The sequence below is a fragment of the Taeniopygia guttata genome, chromosome 4, assembly GCF_048771995.1.
Source record: "Taeniopygia guttata chromosome 4, bTaeGut7.mat, whole genome shotgun sequence".
NCBI classification, from domain to species: domain Eukaryota; kingdom Metazoa; phylum Chordata; class Aves; order Passeriformes; family Estrildidae; genus Taeniopygia; species Taeniopygia guttata.
This window is the reverse complement of record NC_133028.1, coordinates 10,587,983-10,610,831: the sequence shown is the minus strand read 5'-3', so window position 1 is coordinate 10,610,831 and position 22,849 is coordinate 10,587,983. Positions and strand designations below refer to the sequence as shown.

The 22,849-nt window shown below is 37.0% G+C and overlaps 1 protein-coding gene across 4 annotated transcripts in view; it reads right to left on the bottom strand.

The window, feature by feature from the left end:
• The window catches only part of ACOX3 (acyl-CoA oxidase 3, pristanoyl), a 32,036-nt gene that overhangs the window by 7,488 nt on the left and 1,699 nt on the right, over positions 1 to 22,849 (bottom strand). For 2 of the 4 annotated variants that reach the window (XM_030270651.4, XM_012573610.5), the window contains exons 2-14: positions 22,529 to 22,695; positions 20,874 to 21,107; positions 19,842 to 19,913; positions 19,030 to 19,119; positions 18,428 to 18,571; positions 17,484 to 17,572; positions 7,840 to 7,936; positions 7,289 to 7,471; positions 5,896 to 6,018; positions 4,166 to 4,286; positions 3,551 to 3,670; positions 2,299 to 2,412; positions 859 to 974 (exon numbers count right to left, since the gene is read on the bottom strand). In XM_030270651.4, coding sequence (XP_030126511.4) covers positions 859 to 974; positions 2,299 to 2,412; positions 3,551 to 3,670; positions 4,166 to 4,286; positions 5,896 to 6,018; positions 7,289 to 7,471; positions 7,840 to 7,936; positions 17,484 to 17,572; positions 18,428 to 18,571; positions 19,030 to 19,119; positions 19,842 to 19,913; positions 20,874 to 21,107; positions 22,529 to 22,684 — 1,659 coding nt within the window. In that variant the 5' untranslated portion in view covers positions 22,685 to 22,695. Of the gene's footprint in view, positions 1 to 858; positions 975 to 2,298; positions 2,413 to 3,550; positions 3,671 to 4,165; positions 4,287 to 5,895; positions 6,019 to 7,288; positions 7,472 to 7,839; positions 7,937 to 17,483; positions 17,573 to 18,427; positions 18,572 to 19,029; positions 19,120 to 19,841; positions 19,914 to 20,873; positions 22,497 to 22,528; positions 22,696 to 22,849 lie in introns of those variants that run through there. The other 2 variants (XM_072927961.1, XM_072927962.1) reach the window with 2 other exon arrangements.

Genomic DNA, 22,849 nt, shown 5'->3' with positions numbered 1-22,849 from the left:
AGGGTAAAAGCAGGAAAGATTTTCTCCCCTCTACCAGTGGTTTCCACAGATCATCCCCTGCTGAAGCCAGGCTGGGTCTTTCTAGGTGCAGAGTTGAATGCTGACTATTCCTTCTTGCTGTTTTTTAGCCTTGCAGATAAAGTAAATGACAGCAACCATCTTAAGGGAACAGACCTTTCCCAGTGACAAATGACAAGTGGTCATTCTTTGGATGTGAGCCAATTTTTCTCAATGGAGGTAGTAGAAGAGCCTGGTGTGCTTGGGGATAAATGCTGAAATTTGGAGTTAAGCCATTCCTTACTGTTAAAACTCTCTGGTGAGACAGTGGATCTGCTATATGTAAATTGTCAATGTTTCCTTTTCAGGTTCCAATGCTGTCAGTCTGGTATCTTTCATGAATACTTTGCACTATAGGAATTAGAGATGAAAAAGACCTATTAGGTCATCTAGTTTACCTACCTGCCAGAGCAAGATTCTTTCCTACACTATGTATTTGGCCACAAGTGCAGATGGAGAAGTAATAATCAGATGCTGCAGTGTATTTAATACTAACAGATTTAGTCTTCAGAAGTTGTGCTATCAAAATTGCAGACATCACACAGCACATGCCTGTAACTTTTCTGAAGGGAAATATATCCTGAATATATCCTGGAAGACTTCTGCCGTTGATAACTGTCCTCATGCTGTCATGTTCTATGCAATGCACATGGTCAGGTATTAAGTTTTATTAGTTATTTGACTTGCTGCTTTATGGTTCAGGAAATTGTACTTTATGATACAAGAAGATAAAACTACTAGAAACTGACAAGACTTGGATGAAAATAAATAAATAAAATAAGGAAGATTATTAAGTATTACCTGACTGTTGTTTTTGGCCTCAAAATCACTTCGTCCAGCCTGCTTCTCCTTATTCATTTTTAGGTAACTTTCTCGGAGCAGGTAGCAAACCAGCCATTTATAAGCTGCTAAAGGAACTAGGAAAAAGAAAAAAAAGCAAAATTCTTAACATTCACAGTTATGATACAAGAAGTCACATGAAAATTCTACTACAATATCATATTTTTTTACTAGAGATGAAAAGTAAAAGCATTAATTAATCAAGCCATTGACATGCCACTTTTGCCATTAAAGTAATATAATAAATATCTGGGGAGAACAGTCAAGATTGTGAGGGTACAGTGAAGACATAATCATGTCTGGCCATACACTACTTCAAACTGACCCCAAGTTGGAAGACAAGGTGTAGCCACAGCTCAGTTTAAACTTCTTAACTTGAATAAATCTTTTTGCCTTTTTTTTTACTTAGGCCTGCAAGGTACAAAGTCTCTTCTGAGAATATAAGAACAGAAGACAGCCCACAATTACTGGAATCATGTGACTTGCAACATTGTTTTCACTGGTGGCTGAATGTAATCACATTTAAATTACTAGCTTTGTACATAGTTGTGTCATATTTCTAAGAGCAGCCTAGAACTATTAAGATAAAAAGTTATTCAGCATGAAGTCCTTGCATGAATCCAGCTTGCTTGGTTCTTAGCTGAAGATTTAATGTAGAGTATGCCTTAGGGTATAGGGAGTGTTCACATGCTGCCTAAATTAAGGCATCTAGATTAAAAGTCCAGTTTCTAACAGAATGGATCAAGAAACAGATTCAGACATTTTTTAAACCATGATGTGGTTCAGTAGGTATTGCACGAGAGGAGAGAGTATGTGCTATTGCTCTCTTATTAGGTGTTGATATTCTTTTTAACTTTTGTGTCCAAAGGCCAATTTGGGCCCAGTGATACACAAATGGGAACAGCATCTCATGTCATACTTAATTATAGCAGAGTAAAGCCAGCATTACTCATTTTTTCTCTATACAACCAAAAGCATCTGTCAAAAGCAGATGAACTTCATACCTTTTTAAACATACTTGTAAATCCCTTGTATTGTTTACTAAAAGAAGCTATTTTAGTGATAGAAGGGAGTGGAAATCAATCCCCTTAGAACTGGAAAACAGCAATACAGTGGTGAAAAACCCTAACTCAGAGATGTTATTTCAGAGGAAAAAAAAAAAAGAGAAAAAATAATATCTGATGCTATCCTCCATTCCAGAAATGAATTTGGGGAAAATAGAATGTATTTTGAAATGCAAACTAAGTTCTTAGTGAACAAAAATGCATGTGATACAAAAAATGTCAGCAAATATGACAAATATCTAATAAGTAGCAGGGGTTGAATCTCAAATCTCTGGATCCTTTCCTTCGGAAAGGAATTTAAAATTCTGGAATCAGTTTAATAACAGCAGAAGCCTACCTGAGGAGTCCATGCAATCTTCAATGCTAATGGCTGTGAATTTCCAGCCAAGAATATGATGGTAGTCTTGCAAAAAGTTTATTGTTCCCAAAGGGGATTCAAAAGGAGCTTTATCTGAAATACCAGAAAAAATCAAAATTATTTATGAGAAAAGAAATCGGACTTTTTGGAACTAAAAGCCTATTACAAAGCCATGCATACACTTGACAGGCCAGATGCAATTAGACCATAATACTTATATTATTATGGCCTAGTCCAGCCAAAAGAGGACTGGTAGACAAGTGTGGAAAAACCTGACATCACTGCCTATAATTATTCCCCATAAGATTCAACTCCAACTGCTGAATTTTCCAGCTCTGTAAGATGCTAGTGAAACTCATTGCTGGAAAACTGAAACAAAATTCTAGAGAGCTACAAGATGTGGTGATGGATATTGCTACCAAGTCAGGTGATATGAACTGTTCCAAGTACAATAAACAGACTTATGATGACTTTACCAATACAGAGTCACAGAATCAAAAAATGGTTTGGGCTGGAAGGGACCTTCAATGTCATTTTGTTCTAACTCTCCCATCATAGACAAGGACACCTTCCACTAGACCAGGTTGCTCCAAGCCCTATCCAGCCTGGCCTTGAACAGGGATGGTTCCATCCAGGGATGACCCCTCCAGGTCTCATCACCCTTGCAGAGAAGAATTTCTTCCTAATATCTAATCTAAATCTCTCATCTTTTAGTTTAAAACCATTCCCCTTTGGCCCATGATTATCTGCCCCTGTAAAAAGCAGCTCTCCCTCTTTTTTATAAGTACTGGAAGGTCATACATAACAAACCTTCTCTTCTCTAGGCTGAAGATACCCAACTCTCTCTCTGAGTCATTACAGCAGAGGTGTTCCCTCTGAGCATCTTTCTGGCCTCCTCTGGACCCTCTCTACCAGGTCCCCTTCTTTCTATTGCTTAGAACCCCAGATCTGGATGTAATTTGGTTGAACTAAACTGCACTTCTCAGGGAGTAAGAATCAGGCTTAACATGATTAGGGATGGCAAAACATCTAGCTAGCTGCTGCAAGACAGGAGAAAGAATATTTCTTGCAGCAAGTATTGTGAATGTACCATATGATAGAGACTGAAGCACATTATTTATGCTCAAAAAAATTATTAAATGACTGTCAATTGCTTTCAGTATGAAATTAGCTCCTAATTCCATTAGGTACACACTGTTTGGTCCAGTAAGATTCCACAATGAAAACATACCTCTTATGCAATTCATCCAGCTCATTAAGTAGTTGCTAGTTTGCTGAAGCAGGACGTTGTTATCTCCCTCATATGTGCAGTTTGGATCATTGTCATTTCGGATTTCACCCAGACGATTCACTTAAGAAGAACAAGTGCATGGTTTAATATATTGCAACATATAAGTAGAAGCTAAGAGAGATTACATTATTATTCTGGGACAAAATGCAGAACTGTCTATTTCTGGATGTAAAACTACTGTTACAAACAGATGAGCTTGAAAATTCACCGATTACCTTGTACAATAAAGATTTTAGAAAAGTGTGGCATTAAACTGACAAGAGAAATTTTCATCTAACAAGTTTGCATCTTCATATTTCAAACTGAGACTGAATTACTTGTACTTGTACTGAAGTACTTGCAGTCTGTCCAAATGCTGGTGCAGATCCTATACTGGTTTAGTTAGGCTTTTTTATGACTTCAGGTATGAAATAAAATTTAAAAATATGGATATGAGGATAAAATACCCCCTAAACACATCGCTAAAATTCAGAAATCATAGCACAACAGCCGTCAAAGAACACATCAAAATAACCATTCTGTTTTTGATCAGTGCATGTAGTGTCTGTAACTTACTGGCAAGGTATCCATGCCCTCCACAAGCTTCTCGGCACTCCTGGGCTGCCTGCTGAGCAGTCCAAGATGCCAGAGGTTTGCTGGCAGCAGATAAAGCATGAATCTCACGTCCCAAATCAGCCTTTATGAAAAACAAATTATTAATGAGGAATAACTTTTATAGAAATTAAGCTGGTGACCAGCTAAAGCCATAGATAACTGCTTTATAATGAACAGTAACTAGCAATACAGACATAAAACTCTCTGAGATCTATGTAAGTGAAAAGCAGATTCTTTGGTGCCACAGAAAAATTCTGTGACAAGTGAGGAACCTTCAGCACCAACTTTCCTATATGAGACAGCAATAATTTCTGTCAGGTAATGCGCACATGGGTGTATCTTTGCTCAGCTGTACCAGCCGGCACAGCACTGAGTTAATTCACCACCTGCCAAACTTTCCCTCCCAGAAATGGAGAAGCAGGTGGCTGAGGGTGGCCTGTCCAGAAAAAGCTTCCATTCCCTCTGTAACATAAGCAGTATCTCTCTCTCCAGCCAGCAATATGATATTTATAATATTTACTGCCTAACAGAGTTTTCACGGATCTTTTAAGCATCAGTTTTGCAAAGAGCAGGAATATATTTATGTACACCCTCAGAGACTCCAGAGAATCATAGCAGCCTGCATTTACACTAACTCTGTTGACCGTCCTTTGAAAGTTCATTTGGAATTCTGGTTTCTGGAGACAGGGGCTTGATAAAACCAAATCTTGTTTAAGAGCACCTCCCTGATTGGTGTTAAGATCTCCTGTAGAACAAAAAGAATCCATAAGGATTACATTCTTCAAGTTTTCAACAATGAGGTTTTTTTTGATCATGATTTTTTTTCCTGATAGCCACTATTTACACTAAGATTAGTGACTGCACTGCAGACCTCCAGAGATGAAGTATCAGGTAAAAACCTGATATAAAACCTGAATCAAACAGATTCTTCTGTGTTTTGTGCAAAGAGGAGAAAATAAAATACCCCACCATTAGTACAAATTATTTTCTGAGCTTTACTTTAGCTGAAAAAACCCTGAGGACTTAAGTACGACCTGAGCAATAAACACCCAATATGTAGGCCTTACAGTTTTTTTTATTGCCAAAAATTGTAAAAATAAATAAAATTTATATGCTGTAAAAACCCAATACTGCAGTTAGTTTAATTAAGAATCAGTCCTTCCACAGAGGCTGACAGATTTCCTCTTTTAAGGGATAAATTCCAGTGGGCTGATTCTGACTGAAAAATTCAGCATTAAGGCTCAAAAGTCAACTTTTTTTGATAAAAATATTTCTTTTAATGCATGAACGTGAATTCCAAACTCATGTCAGACTGAGAGAGTCTGTGCAGGACTTAAGATTAGTGTATTTTCAGAAAGTCTTTGATATATGCTCCCTGTAGAATAATTTACAACAGTTATAAGCTGAATTTACACCATCATAATATATTTATGATAAAAATTCTGCAAGAGAACATAACCTTCAATCCCACAGAAATCAATAAAATGTTAATCACTCCATCAAAACTAATCTGAATGCTTTTCTCTAAATGTAACTTCAATCAGTACTTTGCATACCCCAAATTTCTGAGACATTGCTCTATCATTCTTGATCATAAGAGAGCCTAAGACTTCTAAATAGGTCTTCCATTTAACAGTTTACAGTTTATTACAGTAAGAACTCAGTGAAGAGGAAATATGCAAACATCTCACCTGTCTCTGACTCCTTTGCTTTGTCAAAACACCTGCATAAAACTCTACAAAGTTCCCAAACAGGGACTTTGATAAATAATCTAAGGCATATGCAGCAGCCAGATAAGGTAAAAGACGCCATTGCTGGAAAGAAAAGAATTAAATTGATTTGATTACAAATTGATATATGTTTTTAATGTTATCATATTGAAACAATTTATTTTTACTGTGTTCAAATGGAAAACTGCTAAATGGAGAAGAGAACAAGAACCACCCATAATATAATTTAATTACATTTAATTATGTTATAGGTGGTTATTGCTTTCTTTATACAAGTTATAGTTATATTATAGTTCTCACATTTCATGAATTTATGATAAGTATTCTGTTAAACCAGGGAAAAGGTTCACTAAAGCTTTGGGGACCGAAGACATATTTTTGCCATGTGTTTATAAAATGTCTGGCATGCCAGGGTCAGTCATGATTCATAAGTTTCTTCAGTACAAACATGACAGAGGTTGTAACCATTCCATGGGGCTCACAAAGGAAAAGAAAAACTGCTTGAAAGTCTTTGTGGTAAAGGAAGAAGGGAATGAGAGTTTCAGCAAGCAGAACAAGCCAAAACTGGGAAAAACTGAGAATCTCAAAGAATAGTGGAAAACTGACCCTGCCTTATTCAGAAATGGTGGAAGGAAGGCACCTTCTACCAGTGTGTAGAAGCTCACTAAATCTTTCAACATTCCAAGATAAGTGTTAACCTGGAAAAAGGCACCCACACTGCAAGGACCAACTGGGCAGTTTTGTTTTCAGCACTCCTTTTAATAACCCTTGTTGTTCAGCAAATCTGAGTTTTCCCCTTTTCCCAGTTATTCTATATGCAGTTTTTCTATTTATTTTTTCAAAGAAAAAAGTGTTTTTCATCTGCATAAACTACAGGTAAACCTTGGCTTTAATCCTCTTAAATCAGTATTAGCCTGAGACTTCTCCACAGTGAATGTCATTGAGTTCTATACTTTTAAAGCATACAGGCTACAAACGAGAAACTTGGCGTAGCAACAAAAGAAGCAGTGATATTTTGAAACAAATGCTACTTTCTAAAACTGCAGTACTTTCACATGTGCATGTAAGACAGTCTTTCGCTTAAAAGGTTACTATTTTAGAAGACAAACGTTTCTAGGTACTTCAGAAAAACATGAATTTTTTTGGTTTTACTATTCTAAGAACTTATTTTAAAAGCCTGGTCATGTCAGGAGAAGGTTTTGAGCTGGAATGAACCCCCACAGCTGTACTAGAATTCAGGTGACACAGACAACTTTAATTTCATAAACTTCAGAGTCCCTAGTGTGATCTGCAGTAGCTCTGAATGTGAGTTTCATTATACTGAAGTCTGTAGATTGAATTCCAAAGTATTTACCTGTGTTTGGTATTCAAGGACAGGTATTTCTTCATCCTCAGTTGGTCCAAACTGACAGCGAGCTGCTGAGAAGCGAATGGCAATTGTCAAGGCAAGCTTTAAGATGGCTGTGGAAAGTCCTGTGATTGTAATTCTGCCAGTGGACAAGGATCCCAGAGCTGCACTGAAACGTTCTTTAACCTCCTGAATGAATAGAAGGCACAAAATGAATGCTGAGGCTAACATTTCATTTTACCCCCACAAAGATGCAACTTGGTGGCATGATCAGAAGCAGTTTGCCAATTCTGTCTCTTGACTCATTCAGATGAGGCATTCAGGTGAGACTCAAAATAGTCTTGCCTGAGCACAGCCAAACTCTAAACTCTTTGGGATCAGTGAGCTGAAACATCTCCGAAATGCAAATAAAAAAACAATATTCGTATCTCATGTGAAACTGCCAACAGCCTTCTTAAGTTACGTATCCTGACTTCTTGACATTAGAGACCCATTGCTCTGTCTCTCAACCTACTTATACCTTTGTATATTTATTAAAACAAACCCTTGTTTCATACCTTGATAGAACTTGAATACTTCCCCTCAGCTGTGACATCTCCAGTTATACTCAGTATGTTTTCTTTTGGTATCCTGACGTTGTGGAACATGGCAAATCTGTTGAAACAAATATGCAAACAGTATAAAATCTATGTCTACATAGTCTGAGGTGTTTATATTACAGAAAAAAGGTCACAAGAAAGAATGGATTGCAAAATATTCTCAGGTATGTCAGTGAACTGACAACAGAGCCCATCAGGCCAGGTAGGCAATTTATGCCTGAGACAACAAAGACTTTCAGACAAAGAGCAGTACAATAAATTCAAGAAGAGAAATTAATTGTTATAACTCTTCAGATTTTTTTTTTTAAGATGATGCTTACAAAACAAAAAAAACCACTTCATTGACTCTAGTAGACCATTTTAGCAGCTTTGTAAGGAAAGAAGTAAAAAAGAATGGAAGGATGAGCAATATGTTCTGGTTGAGGAACGAGACAATTAAAGTTACTTATTAGCGACCTTGCACACAGGCAGTTGACACCTCAGAAATCTGAACTGAATTCTCAGCCTGCATGACTTAGATTGCCTAGGTTGGAATATCAGCAGTCAAAAAGCTTGGGAAGATGAACAACTTCCTTCTGCTGCCTAGAACAGGCCTGGGCCATTCTCATTCCAAATAATTCCCTGCCTCAAACAATTCTGCAGAACTGTATTCTTAACTGAGGTGATGTTTAGTCCAGTCTGGAGACTGCTTTGGAATAGAGACACTATATATTTTTATGAGTCTAAAATAAAGATCTGTGAGAATCACTCACTCTACTGCAATACAAACAAGGACATAGCTGAAATAGTGCCCTGAGAAGGAACTGAAAGGAAAATTTTTCTTTGTTTAAACTCAAATTAAGAATTCTATTCCCTGAAATGTGGCATCTTAGAAAAGGAAGAGCAGGATAACCCATTCTAAACTGCAGCACTCCGGCAGCAATAAAGAGGGAAGTTCTTAAGATAAGAAGAATGTCCTGAGTAATCATATTCGTCAGGAAGAAAGTGATTGAATGTTTTCACCCAAATGGGCAGCACAATTTGGCACAATAACAGCAGTATCAACCCCACTCACAAATATTTCACTATCTAATAGCACTTGAAAAGCTGTATTTGTAATCAAAGAAAATTCCTTTTTCCTGCCAATAAAGGCTGATCTATTTAATATGGCTCACGAGAGCCAGGTCTTTCACATTAATAAATTACATAAGGGCTGCATTGCTGCACGTGCTTTTAAATTATGAGTCGTTTCCAAGGAAACATATCTGAGTAGTGAATTTATTCAGCCTTAGAGATACACAGTATTTTCAGACTTAGACATGGAGAAAGGCGTACTATCCTAACCAAGAACCAGCTGCCTCAACAACTCCAGTAAGTGCTTTATTAAATGCCAATTTCAGTGAGACTACACTACTTAGTAATAGAAGCAAATTCAGATTTTCCAAAAATCTGATTTCCATCTACATTAATATATTTTAATATCACTGAAAATAAAAAACCTTTTTCTAGAAAGATCATTTGGCTGAATTCCTATTCTCTGCTCCCTATATCCCAAACAGAATCACAACTAAAACTGTACAACAATCGATACTTTTAAGCAATAGCATGAACCTTAAAAAGAACTTGAGTTTTTAAATTATTATTACTTATTACTTTAATTACAGAAGAGTGTATGTGGCAAGGTTTAGGTTTCTAGTTTACACTCTTTTTTCACAGTTGCTGTCCATCCACAGAATTCCAAGAAGGTGCTTCCTCCTAGAATCTTACAATGCAACCATAAGGCAGGAAGCTACAAATACACTCAAAATGTGAAGCAGACACTAATTACTGAAGAATATTGTCCTGACAGCACAATAGCAGCTTATCAATAACATTTTTTACAAGCCATTAGGGCAAATGAGAATTTTAAGAAAAAATCAGAGTGATGAAAATAAGAGAGCTCCACAGACGTTTATAAGGATTCCTCCCAAGAAGGAAGGAATGCACAGAAAAAAGCAATAAAATATTAAAAAGCTATTAAATGGGTGATAACTACTGGAATTATAAACCAGACTAAAGGAAGAGTTGACCTAACAGGAAGAGGATACAATCTTTGGAGCACATATTAGGACCATATTCCAAAGAGTTCCAGTTCCTAGGCTTTCTCTCTGCAAATATCTATCTGGAACATGCTTAGCTTCATGTGAGATGAATGGTAAGATTTCATGGCAACATTCATAGTCATTAGGCTGGAAAACACCTCCAAGATCAGAGTCCAACCACTACCCCAGCAGCACCGTGCTCACCACTAAACCACATCCCCAGGTGTGACATCCACACATCTTCTGAACTCTTCCAGGGATGACGACTCCACCCCTTTTCCCTGAGCCTGTCTCAATGTCTTAACACTCTTCCAGTGAAGAAATTTTTCCCAGTATCTAACCTAAACCTCGCCTGGTACAACTTGAGAACACTTCCTTTTGTTCTATCATTTGCTACCTGGGAGACAATGACAATGAATAATATGGCAAATTATCCTCTGTTATGTGTTTTGTTTTACACTGTAGTGATTAGTTCAATTAACTGAGCAAAGTTGTGCAGTTGTAGACATTTTTTATATTGACCTGTGCTTGAAACTTAAGTGTTCATAAAAAGCAAATTGAGAGCTACTACTTTATAAACCTATATAGCAATTGCCTACTTTAAGGAATTTCAAGCCTGCTCATAATGAACATGTGACAGATGTGTGCAGAACAAAACAGCTCCCAAAATGAGCTAAACTATTTTATCCACTTTCACTTGCTGTAACACAATCCCAAACAGTTAAATCTAAGGGAAGTCTCCTGCTGTAAAGAGTGAAAAACCTTCAAGAAAGTTTTACTATAATCTGACACAAATATAAGGAAGCTAATTCTGTACCACATAAAAAATTACCTAAAATTATTATGATTAAAAAGTACAAGCACACCCTTCTTCAATAACTTCTTTCACAGCTAGTGAACCAGAATACTGAATTTCCTATCATTTTATGATAGCCTATTTTCTTAAAATCAAAATGAATTCAAGTAACAGGTTTTTAAAGTTTAGATTTTTTTTCCCTTGACATTATCCATTACAGATGTATTATACAAAGATATGTGAATATGCATATCAGATGGTAAAAACTTTAGAAGCAAGGCAGAGCAGCAGAACTGGCAATTAAAAATTCAACAGAAAATTTCCATGTGTAAAGAAATAAGGTATTTTGCCTACAAGCACAAGTGTCAAAAATAAAATAAGAACCTCACAGGACTGGTGGGTTAAGCGACCTTGTGAGATTGCTGCCAACTGCTGTTATGCTCCTTCTCCAAGAACTTTGCTATTGGGAATTGTCAGACATACTGGCCAACTGGAACTTGGTATTGGAACATATTAAAAATAAATAGTAAGATTTAATGAAGTCAATGATCACGTTTTTAATGGTTATTAGCCTAGAAATCATAGACGTGGCCCACATCTGTCAACACATTTAGGGGAAAAATATCTCCTTAAAGAATTGAAGAAATATCTTACAATAACGGAACTGTACACACAGTCATGGGGATATCATGTACCAGCAAGTTTGGAAAATGGCTAAATTTCACACAGTGATGACAAGACCAGAGACTTGAAAGCTGCCCTACTTAGGGCCTCTTCAGCACAGCAGATAGCGTGACTGAGATTAAGACCTCTCAGCAAGGCAGACAGACAGACAGTTGTCACTTTAAATAGGTATCAGAGGGCTCTACAGCAATGCGCAATTTTGCATCATGTAGACACATTTTTTACCACAGATAAAAAAAAACCTGTATCACATAGATTTCTACCAAGAGCAGCTGAGCAGAGTAAAGTGCCATTCCAATAGTAGCATTCTTGTTTGGGTTCTTTGGCCAGTTGGCTAGGGAACATTTCAAACTAAGTTAATCTCACTGCCTTTAAATCATGCAATAGTAATTCATCTGGTGTGCAGTAATTCTGATAAAAGAGGAGCAGCTGGAAAAGCTACGAGCTCCTTTTGCCAGTACTAAAGTAATAAACTGTTACCTATAGTACAAATAGCTCAAACATGCTTTGGTGAACTTCAGACTTACTAAAATGCCTTTTCTGCCAGCTTTTGTTACTGACTACATTAGAGATGGTGCAATCATCTCTAATGTCAGACTTCCAGCCAGAAACAGAAAGCAGGTGAATGGTATTGGAAGGCTGTGAGTCAATAAATATCAGGGCTGTTTATGGGATACTGTAAACCTTGGGAAGAATAACATTTCAAAGGTTTGATGAAAAACTTGCAGAAGGAAAGAAAACTGCCACATATTCTAGACTGACACTCACAGAAAGGTTAGAGATGAAAACAGTTACTCTTACAGGGAAACCGAGGAAAACTGCATGGCAGTATTTTTTTATTTTCTACAATCAAAGGCTTTAATCTAAGAATGCAGCTCTGGACAGTAATGCTCAATAACAACAATAAAACAACATAGCGGTTTACAGGCCTCCTAATCCTAACCTAATGGACTTCACAGGCACACAAAGACCCACTCACACTGAAGTTCTTACAGTCCAAGTGCTACAGTGAGGAGCTCTGGATGCGCACACTCCTGCAGCTGCCAAGAGCTGACAGAGCTCTGCTAAGGAACAAAAATGGCTGGTTGAACTTCACTGCAGATGTGAGGCTGTATTTCTGTGCATCAAAAAACAAATGTGCAACCAGATTTAAATCTACCTTTCCCCATTTTCAGCCACATCAAGTGCCTTTCAGTGTGAAGTAGCTATTGCTGTAGAATTTTGAGGCACACGAACGTGACAAAAATGAGGGGATAAGGCAGCACTCTGCAGCAATGTAACCACAGACAAGTAACACGTGCAGCACTCTATGTACCCACATAACGTCCAACCCTGACTGCAGAAACTGCATGAGGAGGGCAAAGCAGGGAAATGTCAATGATTCTGCTGCAAAAACCATGGCTTTAACTTAAACTGTAAACATGCAAGATGTGTTTGCAACATACCTGGTTTTAACTGTGGAAGCGGCACTTCTCACAAGGACTAACGTGTTCATGGTGTATTCAGATAACATAAATACAGGCACAGGCATTTTAACATTATTTTTTCTTCTACAGCCACTTTATTGGTATGGCTATTACAATTGTTTGAAACTTAGATCAGAGGCTGTAAGTCAATAAAAAATATTAAAAAAGCCCAAGCTTGTTTATTTGGGAAGCAGGATTGATTTTTAGACTTGATTTCTTACATCTCTGCTCTTTTTCCTGTACCAAAACAGCCACTCCTAAGGGCTTGCAGTGAACCAGACCTGACAAATTATCTGACTGAAGACTACAAAAATTGGTAGGGTTTTCAGGCAGTTCCAGTTCCCCTAAAGACACATAAATGTTCATCACAGCAGAAAGAAAAATGCAGTCTGGGAGTAGAAGCAAATAACCAAAGAAGCTGATTATGGATATTATCTTCACTGAACTACTGTTTCAGATTGAAAGATAAAGTTCCAAAGACTATTTAGGCTTAAACTATGTATTATAGCTCCTATCTTCCTAGTGAAATAACTGCAAAAGCTGCAAAATCTAAATGAGCATTAAGAAGATAAATAACAGAAGACAAAAAGGACTAGAATGATTGTTCTGTCCTTAAACTAGCAATAGCAACATCATAATGTATTATCGGCAGTGATACTGAAATAGTAAGGAAGAAACAAAGTATGAACTAACCATTTAAATGCAATTTGTAAAGGCTTGGAAGTCATGTGATGTATCCCATTTTTGTCAATATACAAGGAATTATAGTGAGGGCTTTCTGAGCCACCACTTTTCAGAAGGGATCCTTTTACACAATTTATTGCTTTTCTGTCCAATAAATCCCCCTCACCCATTTGTTCTTGGGCATTCTCTTTTGTTTTTAGTATCCAGAACACTGAATCTGGCCTCACTGATTGCTAGAGAACATGCTGAACATCTTAGTGTGTTGTATGTGTGCAAAGACTGACTACATTTAAATTTCACATGAAAGCCTGTTAACCAGCTAATAAACCCCACTAGTTTTCCCAAGCCCAGAATTATCATTAGATCCAGTTAACAATTCTTCCTCCACAAAGACTCTTTTCTCCCCTACAAAGGCTTAAGGTAAAATGACAGTTTCATTTATCTAGTTCTTCTCTTACAAAGGGTTTTATCTGCTCAAACTGTATCCATGTTATCAGTGGACAAAGCCAAATGAGCTCAGAACGTGTTTTACAAAGACAGGCATGGTAAGAACCATTTCAGAAATACATTTATAGCTGACTTTCACTCTTCCCCATGCAGATTCAGTTGGGCATCATTTCCATCTCTGGAGAGGGGAAAGCAGAAATTTGCTGTTTGTTACAACTGGACTCGAAACTGGTTCACCATCAATTCAGTGTCAATCATTTACTGATGTTCACTGAAGTAATAAGTAATTTAGGCAATGCTCCAGTAGCTAAGGTACATTCTTTCCCACCTCCCCCCCGCCAAAAAAAAAAGAAAAAAAAACCAACAAAAAAAACCCCCACACCAAAGGAAGGGCACATTAACACACATCCCAGCTCTTGCGCCACGCATTTTACTGAAAAGCCCCTGAAATCCCAAATACTTAGGGATCTTTCCAGCAGTTTTTTTTTTTCCTCAGCTACTACCATTTTGGGTCCTCAGTGAGCAGCATATTTCAAAGACTCCCAGAGCATCAGCAACAGGTGGACATTTTAATATTATAAAATAAAGGCTGAAGCATTTGCATCCCCTGGTGGCAGTCTGATTTAATTTCAGTAACAAAACACAAACCCAGTCTAAACTCTCCATAAGAGAAAAATCAGACTTCTATTTTTACCCCTTTATGCAGTGATTACACAAATTATTGTAAATTTCCTAGAGAAAGAAAAATGTTTTAAAATTTTACAGTGATTTTGTCTTTTTTTATCAGGGCAGCTAAAGTTACAAAGACCTGAAAGCACCATGTGATTTTTGGACATTCAAATTATGAAACTATGAGAATTATTTAGAAAGATAATTTTAGAAATGGATTTACACTGCAAAAATTCCCACGTTAGTTCTGAAATTCTTTCTTTTACTAAAAACATTACATTCTGCATCAGCAGGAAAACAACTTTCAGCCAAACAACCCAAGAGATTAATTGTTTTTCAAAGCCAAAATGGACAACTACAATCACCTATTCTGTTTTCTTACATAGCATAAATCAATAACATTTTCTAGAGGCTCTGGAATTTCTTCCCCATGACCTTCATTATTGTTCAGGAACTTAACTCTCTGTATCCATATTGAAAATTATTAGAACAGAAACAAAATCAAACATCTCTGTCATAGATGTCAGACTCTGATCCCCAAGACGACCTCATATCCTGAGTATAACTACATGGAAATAGACCTGATTTACTAAGTGTCCATGGTAGTTGAACCAGACTTCACATACACATTCAAAAAAAACTGACAGTAGTGTAGACTAACACAAATCTGTGCTTTCTTTGGGATAAACGAGGATGTAAGATTGCTAAATGGCCAAGGAGAACACCTTGGCAGGGCCATATCTGGTGAAATGTCTGTGAATCCTGGCATTTTGCAGATCATGTAACCAAGAGTCCATTTTCCAGGGTGGCATGGCTTGTTGTCTCTGCAAACAAATGCAGAACTTCCTCTCCGGTCCCCATCCAGACCTTCATGTACCTCTGAGAGCCAACATCTCCAAGCCCTGATGCTTCTGACATCTCAGTGGGAGCAGGAAGGCTGCAGAACAAAACTTGGTTCCCTGGTTCTTGAGAACAGTGTTCGCCTGCCTCCAATCCTAGACCTCTCCAAAAAACAAAAACAACCTAGCTAAAGTAGTTCAGGAACTCAGGCCCCTGGAGTTTTTAGCTAAATGAGGGGTATTTATGGGTAACCTTGGACTTCCTCATACTCTCTTAATCTGCAAGTGCTGTCTTAAGGTTTCTAATGCAGGGACTGTCTTAATGCATACTTAAGAGATCTAGATCCATGACTGGGGCTCTTTGGGCACTACTGCTTGAACATAATAATAATTTTTTTAAAAACAACATAAACAAAATAAACAGGAATGCCCTATGCTTTAAATTATATATGATGTCAACTAAGATAAGGGACTCCATCTGACATTAAGATAGGAAGTAACTGGTATCTCACTTAAAGGGCATTTTACGAATGATAATTTCAAATTATTCAGTTATTACCAATATTTTAAGAAATACTCTATTTTTTCCCAGTAGATAATGGAGAAATTGATTTAAAATTATGTACATTTTAAAGTCACATAACAAGCATACTCTTCATTCCCGTTTTGCACATAAATCTATACTGCAATATAAGAATGAACAGCAGAATTTAAATATTTTTATAGAAACGTGAAGTTGACTAACATTTAGGTTACTCAGGCCCATGCTGCTGTGCCATCTGGTGGCTACTAGTCTGTAATGCAGAAGCAGGAAAAAGCACCCACCAAACTTTTAACATCCCTCTTTTCCAAATCTTTCTCACAACTCTCCTCTATAAATTAATTTTGGGTTGTTTCAGATTTTTAAAATTTATTCTGTGTCTTCAGGAAACAGAGAATCAGTGAGAATGAACTAAATAACCGTAAAATTCCTACAACCTTCTGGAAAGACAGCCAAAGTCATAATAATTGAAACCAGGATACTTTAAGATGTCTATACTATGTTTAATATTTTAAACCAGGATACTTTAAAATGCCTATACTGTGTTTACTGCAATGGCCTGTTTTGAAGGACAACACATAAATGTATAAACTGAATCAACAGAAATAAGTCAATTTGAGGCATAAGGAAGTGAAACCCTTCTTTACCATTTAAAGTTTATGTCTTTATAGGGAACTACGTAATTAATGCCAGGGTTTAAACAATTTTTACATAATGACTGTTTTAATGCAGAAATCTACCTGTTTCCTCCCTATCAGACACCTCTGGTTAGTAAAGCAGACACAGAAAGGCCCTTGGAATCCATGACTAAGAAATGGAGCCAGGTACTTTTTCCGTTTCAACTGTACACTCACAATACAGAAGAAAATAACTAGCCTTCTCTTTCCTGGCTGCAGTCTAGAAATCCCACGGTTTAAACAAGATACATAGTGTCTCTCTTCAGTCTCATTTATCTTAATCTTTACTGAAAATAAACATTGTCTGGGGACCACCACTAGCCTTCCTGTGAGCTGAAAATCAACAACAAAAAAATAAAATAAAAAAAAAAAAAATTAAAGTCTTACATCCAGATTGGTGCAGAAGCTGATAAAGTTCTCTACTCAGAACTTACTAGATTTTTTTCCATTATTATTGTTGAAGAGTCTGTAACTGCAAGATTGCCTGGGGATATTCACAGAATACCAGGAACACTTCACATTTTAAAGAGTCAGAAAGGCTGAAAGGCTGTTTATTCAGACAGAAAATACTGAAAATCAAGGTCTTTCAGTCTGGAGTTTTTTCTTTAGAAGTATCAACAATTTTAAACCACTAGTGAACACTTGACGAGTAAGGGACAGAACAGATACAGGGGGATCTTTGCACCACTACATTGTGATATAACCTAGAATGTTTTCTCTTTCAAATTTATTGACTTACCCATTATCATACCCATTCAGCCCAAGTTTCTCTCCTATGTCACCCACCATCACACCTGGCATTGGTAGGAGAGTTTTTGTATCTCGAATCTGTACAGAAGTTAAACAAAACATTTCAGTAATAGAGCAATGAAAGTTAATGCCTGAATTTTTCAAAGGTTGAAAATATTCCCAATTTGTACCCTGTTATTAATGATAAAGTGACCTCTCTGTTTTTTTCAAGCACATAATCCTGCATATAACTTGTACTTACGTATCCTCTCATTCAGGACATGGATACTTTAATGAAAATTGCTTTGGAAGATGACACTAATTACACCACTGCTTTAAATATCCCTTAACACTGATGACTGCTCTCATCAGATTAGCACTGAAACCTCCTTCAGGTGTACACAGACAAAGCAGAAACCAATGAAATTTTTATGTAACAATCAGCTTTGAGATATTACAATTCTGTAATTCACTTTGTTCAGTCTGCAATTAGTCTAGTCCATTTTACTACATTTTTCTATTGCACAAAGGCATATTTTCTGATGCCTTTAATTTTATAAAATGATTTCTGTGGTAGAAGTTTTCAGATTTCATGCAGATCAGCCTGAAGCATTGGCAGACATAAATCATCTTAACTCCCGTGCAAGACTTTCAGCACTTCATATGACACAGATGAGTTCTAACTATATAAGTAGCATGATCATCTGGAGACTTTACAGCTCTTTTGTATTTGCAGAAGTTTTTGCAGAAAACTGACAGTATAAAACCAGCTCTACAACCTTCATAAAATCAATGAACATTTGAAAGAGGTATCCTGGTTACAACTCAAACAAATTTTGAAGGTATTAAATAAAGCATATGCTGGTCAGGTATAAATAACAGCATAACAAAGTCTTTAATTTGAACCCCCTCTTCCCCAAAAGAATAAAATTATAAACAATATTTCTACCCTACTTGTACAATAAAGGGATGTAATCCTTGGCACTGTCCATCAGGAGTATAGAGCTGGGCATATACAACTGCATGTGTGGCATGTTTCCCCATATTACCAATCCAGAACTTTGCAGCTTCAAAGTCAGGTGTATTGATAACAAATTCCTGTAGTCAGGAAAGAAAAAGGAAATTTTATAAATAATAAAAATCAGGTTGCAGCTGATTTTTTTTTTTTCATCACCCTTGCAATGTTCTGAAAACATTCATTAAATGCCAGGATTTTCTGCATTCCAGCACCTGAGATCTCTCTTATTGTGTTCAACGTTGGAGAGAACACATTTAGTAAGGAAAAAAATTAAGAGTTCAAAAAGCTCATGACCTCATTGTAAAGCCTGAAACTCAGCTTTTTTATTGCTCATTTAAGGAGTTATAAAAAAGAAAAGCAGACTGATGGACTGGGAAGCATTTCCTAGATCTTAGGTTAAACTGAGCTGCAAGTTCAAGTGAAGAACTGAGAGAGTTGTTTCAGCTGTGAGAGCTGAAGCCTATGCAGGGACCAACTCCTTCTTACACAGTTTTGCATGGAAAGGAAGCCTGGCTGACAGTGTGCATCAAGGACTAACCTGAGTGCTGGGATCAAACGTGGCTGTAGTCCGTAAGCCTTTGGTGTTAGTTCCATGGCTGAGTTCAGTCAGAGCAAAACATCCAAAAATCTAAATAAGGAGATAGAGGGCACAGTTCAAGACCACTTTATTACATTAATTGAAACTGCAAGACTTTTAAATTATCTCAAATTCAGATAGTGGAGAGTAACTTGGCAAAAAAACAAACAACAAACCAAACAAAACAGGAAATGATAAAGAGCAACAAAAGAAGCACAAGGGTCAGTTTAAGTGCACTCAAAATCAGAGGCTCTGGCCAAACAGTGAATGCTGCTCACATGGCCGAGACTGGACAAAATGTTTAGGATTGGCACATTCTGTATCAGACAGGCTGCATTTATTCTGCAGAGTACTTGGTCATGAGTCCCCACTGAACTCCATGTGGTATTTCTTTGGCATTAAGACATTATTATTTTCCATTTTATACTATTAGAATGGCATTTTTATGGCAACATGTCAAGGTTAAGAGTATCCTAGCAGGATACTCTTAAATGACTCTGGATAGAGTCTGAACTGGTTTAATGTCATCTATATTGCCTTTTGGGAAAAGTTCCCAAATTTTGTCTGCATGTTAACTTGGACAGTCTAAAACATATCCAGGAAGTGGTTTATGAGCTAGTAGTGAGCTAGCTTGAGTCTTCTCCATAGTCTTTTCTTTTGCTATTTAGAAGTACCTAGGTATGTAAAGAGATCAGAAATAACACAAAACTGCAAATAGTGCAAACACAGTTCTGATAGTGCCCATTTCTCACAAATTACTAGAAAAAAATTACCTCCATCCTATAGGTTTGTTTCAAAATGTGTGCAAATTTCTCATAAGCACTCATAATTGGACCTGCAAATATCTGTAAAAACAAAACAATGAATGAATCAGTGCCCTGTGATGAAAAGCACAAACTGCATGTGACTTTCAAAAGTGATGTCCAGTAAGGAGACCAGGGAAAGTGGTCTGCACAGTAAGCTATAATTAGACTATAGCTGGGGGACATAAGTCAGGATTTGATCTTGTCAAGGCCCCTTCATAGATGACTGAACTTGTCCCAGCTCTAACCTCTTCAAGCCTTCATTGCAAATGCTTAGAAATACTTTCCACTTGTCCTTAGTGTCCTTGAGCAAAGGAAAACTTAAAGACTATTTTAGTTCATTTTACTGCAGATTGGGAACTGAAGGTAGCTGCTTCAGGATCAAACAAGAATGCTTATTTGAAAGCTACCTTCAGTTTTGCTACATGGACATTCACACAACAAAACTCCTAGATGCTCCCCAGCTATGTGAATAGTAATAATTAATTAATTAATTAAACTGATAATATTTGACCAGCTATGCTGAGCATTCTTTGTGAGAGATCCATCTGGGAAACAACTGATTAACAAAATTCAGCCACTGATGTCAGTGAGAAATTTTTGGATTATGCCTTTCATTAAGACAGTGGGGCTCAAGCAGGTAATTTCTGACACCCGCAAATCTTAAGCAAACACACAGCCACCAATAACCAAGTTCTTTGGCTGCCCTAGAGAGAAGGTAGAGGAGTAAACAAAAGAAAGCATCAAAAATGTTTTCTGTAGCTCTGTCTGTACCGTTTCACCTTTACTTTCCAGGTAGGATTCCAGTGGAGACAGGGGTTTAACAACAAAAATTACCCACAGCTCTCTGACCCTTCTAAACAGTTAAAACTTAATACTGTTTTTGAAAAGAAAGGATGAGGAGATCAAATTTTAATAAAATGGCATAAAGCAACAGAATTACGGTACTAGAAGTTACTTCAATTCAAACATACACCACTATAGCCCTTGATCTGTACTTACAGTACAATGTAGGAAAAACTGGAGACATAGAGAACAATCATACATTCCTAGAAATGACATCATATTAAAAACCCTAAACGGCTGCTCCATAATCTCTTGCGGTGTGAGAAATTCATACTCAAAAAGCCTTTTACAGCGCAGGAAGGTCAGCTCCTGATATTTCTCACGGCATAAATCTTCTCCAGGATGATGTGCAAAGAGAGGATCATTTTCCAGAGCAGAGAAGACTCTGTTCTTGGAGGGGAAAAAACTGACATGAGAATATTAACCTAAAAACATTAACAAAACCAGTTAACTTTCTTCTAGAATAACACTGGGTCGCACACTATGATTGTTTGCTGGAAGATATAAACTTAAAAAGCAAAAATTCCAGAAAATTAGGAAATATATTTAAATTATCTGTCATATATACAGCTCATGCAGCTAAATTTTATGATATCTCCTTCACCATTAAGTGATTCACTCTGGATCTACATGAACAGTATGGCAAAACTTGTTTTGTGTCGCAGCTTCACTATCTCAATAAATGAAGCTGATGGCAGAATCTAAGGGGAAGAAGTCCCTCAGACTGAGGATAAAGGTACAACTCCAGGGCTTACATTCAGTTAGAAATATGCCATCATGGTAAAACCATTAAGCTACCACAACTGTTCTGTTCCAGATGAAGGTAAAAAAAGGCTCCATTTAAAGGAACCATCATAAGCAGCCCATGAATGTGGTGATGTGCATCTTTTAATGTTGTAATTTGGATCCTTTTTGTATTAGGTAATATATTACAGCATTTTTTTTATCCCAGACCTGTGTCTTCAAGAAATCCACATCTTCTTAACTGTCTTTCACATAAAAAGGAAGAAACCCAGACTTCCTGTGCTTTCTTTTGAAAGGCAGTCATTCTCTTTCTCTGTGTAAACAACTCTTCATGCCCACACAGCTTTGAAACTCCTTCAGACACAGAACACTTTAGGGTTTTTTTTCCTCTGCTCTAACACACACCAGTCTGATGTAGAACCAGGCCTTTTTGATTTCTCTGATCTACCTGCTAGGATTTTTATAATTATAGTGAAGATTCAAGGTTACTTAAATCTATATAAATCTACACCACCTTCAGAAAGCTAGTTCTTTCTCCTATACCTCCAAGTCATGAATTTCCATACCATCTCTTATGCTACAGTTAATCCCTCTTCTTGGAAGGGTTAGCTTTCAGCAAGGTTCATATGCTAGTCTCCAATTGCAATGCCACATAAGCATTAATGCAAGCACAGAACAATGCAGGTAATTAGGTCAAAGCAAGACAAAAATATTGTTTGACAGTGGCTTGAACTTAGCTCTGCACAAGTGCCTTGCAAAACCATGTTATCTACGATTTAATGCAAACAGTAAAGAAATATGGTAGAATATAGTTATTTCTCAGTTTGAAATGAACACTCAAGTTATGAAATGCACCTCTACTGATGTTCAGTAATTGAGTCTTATGAGACAGCAGAGTAGATTGCTTAAAAATTCAGCTCTGTTCTGAAAATTGGCTGTGCAAATCAAATTTGTTCATGCTCCATATTTACAGAGTATTATTAACAACACCCCCTTTAAAAAAACCATACTTACTTCTACTGTTATCTCCACAATTAAAACATGTTTACAATTCTTGCAAAGTTTACCTTCAGCTGTATGATATCTTCACCATCTATGAACACTGCCATCTCCTTCCAGTTGAAGGAAGCTTTCTTACGATACCTGGAAAGCGGACCTTTAGGGAAGTCTGCTAGCAAATTATCCCATGAATTCTGGTTGCCAGTCATTTCTTTCTGATTCATTGTTAGCTAAACTGAAAACAAGAAAAGATAAAACACAAACTGAAGCACCACATATGTCTGTCTTTTAATTATAAAAAGAAATTTAAAGTGTTAATTAAATCCATGGATTTGTTAAAATGTATGAGTACAGCACTGCAGAGGCAACTAAAAGCTTGCCTTTCCCTT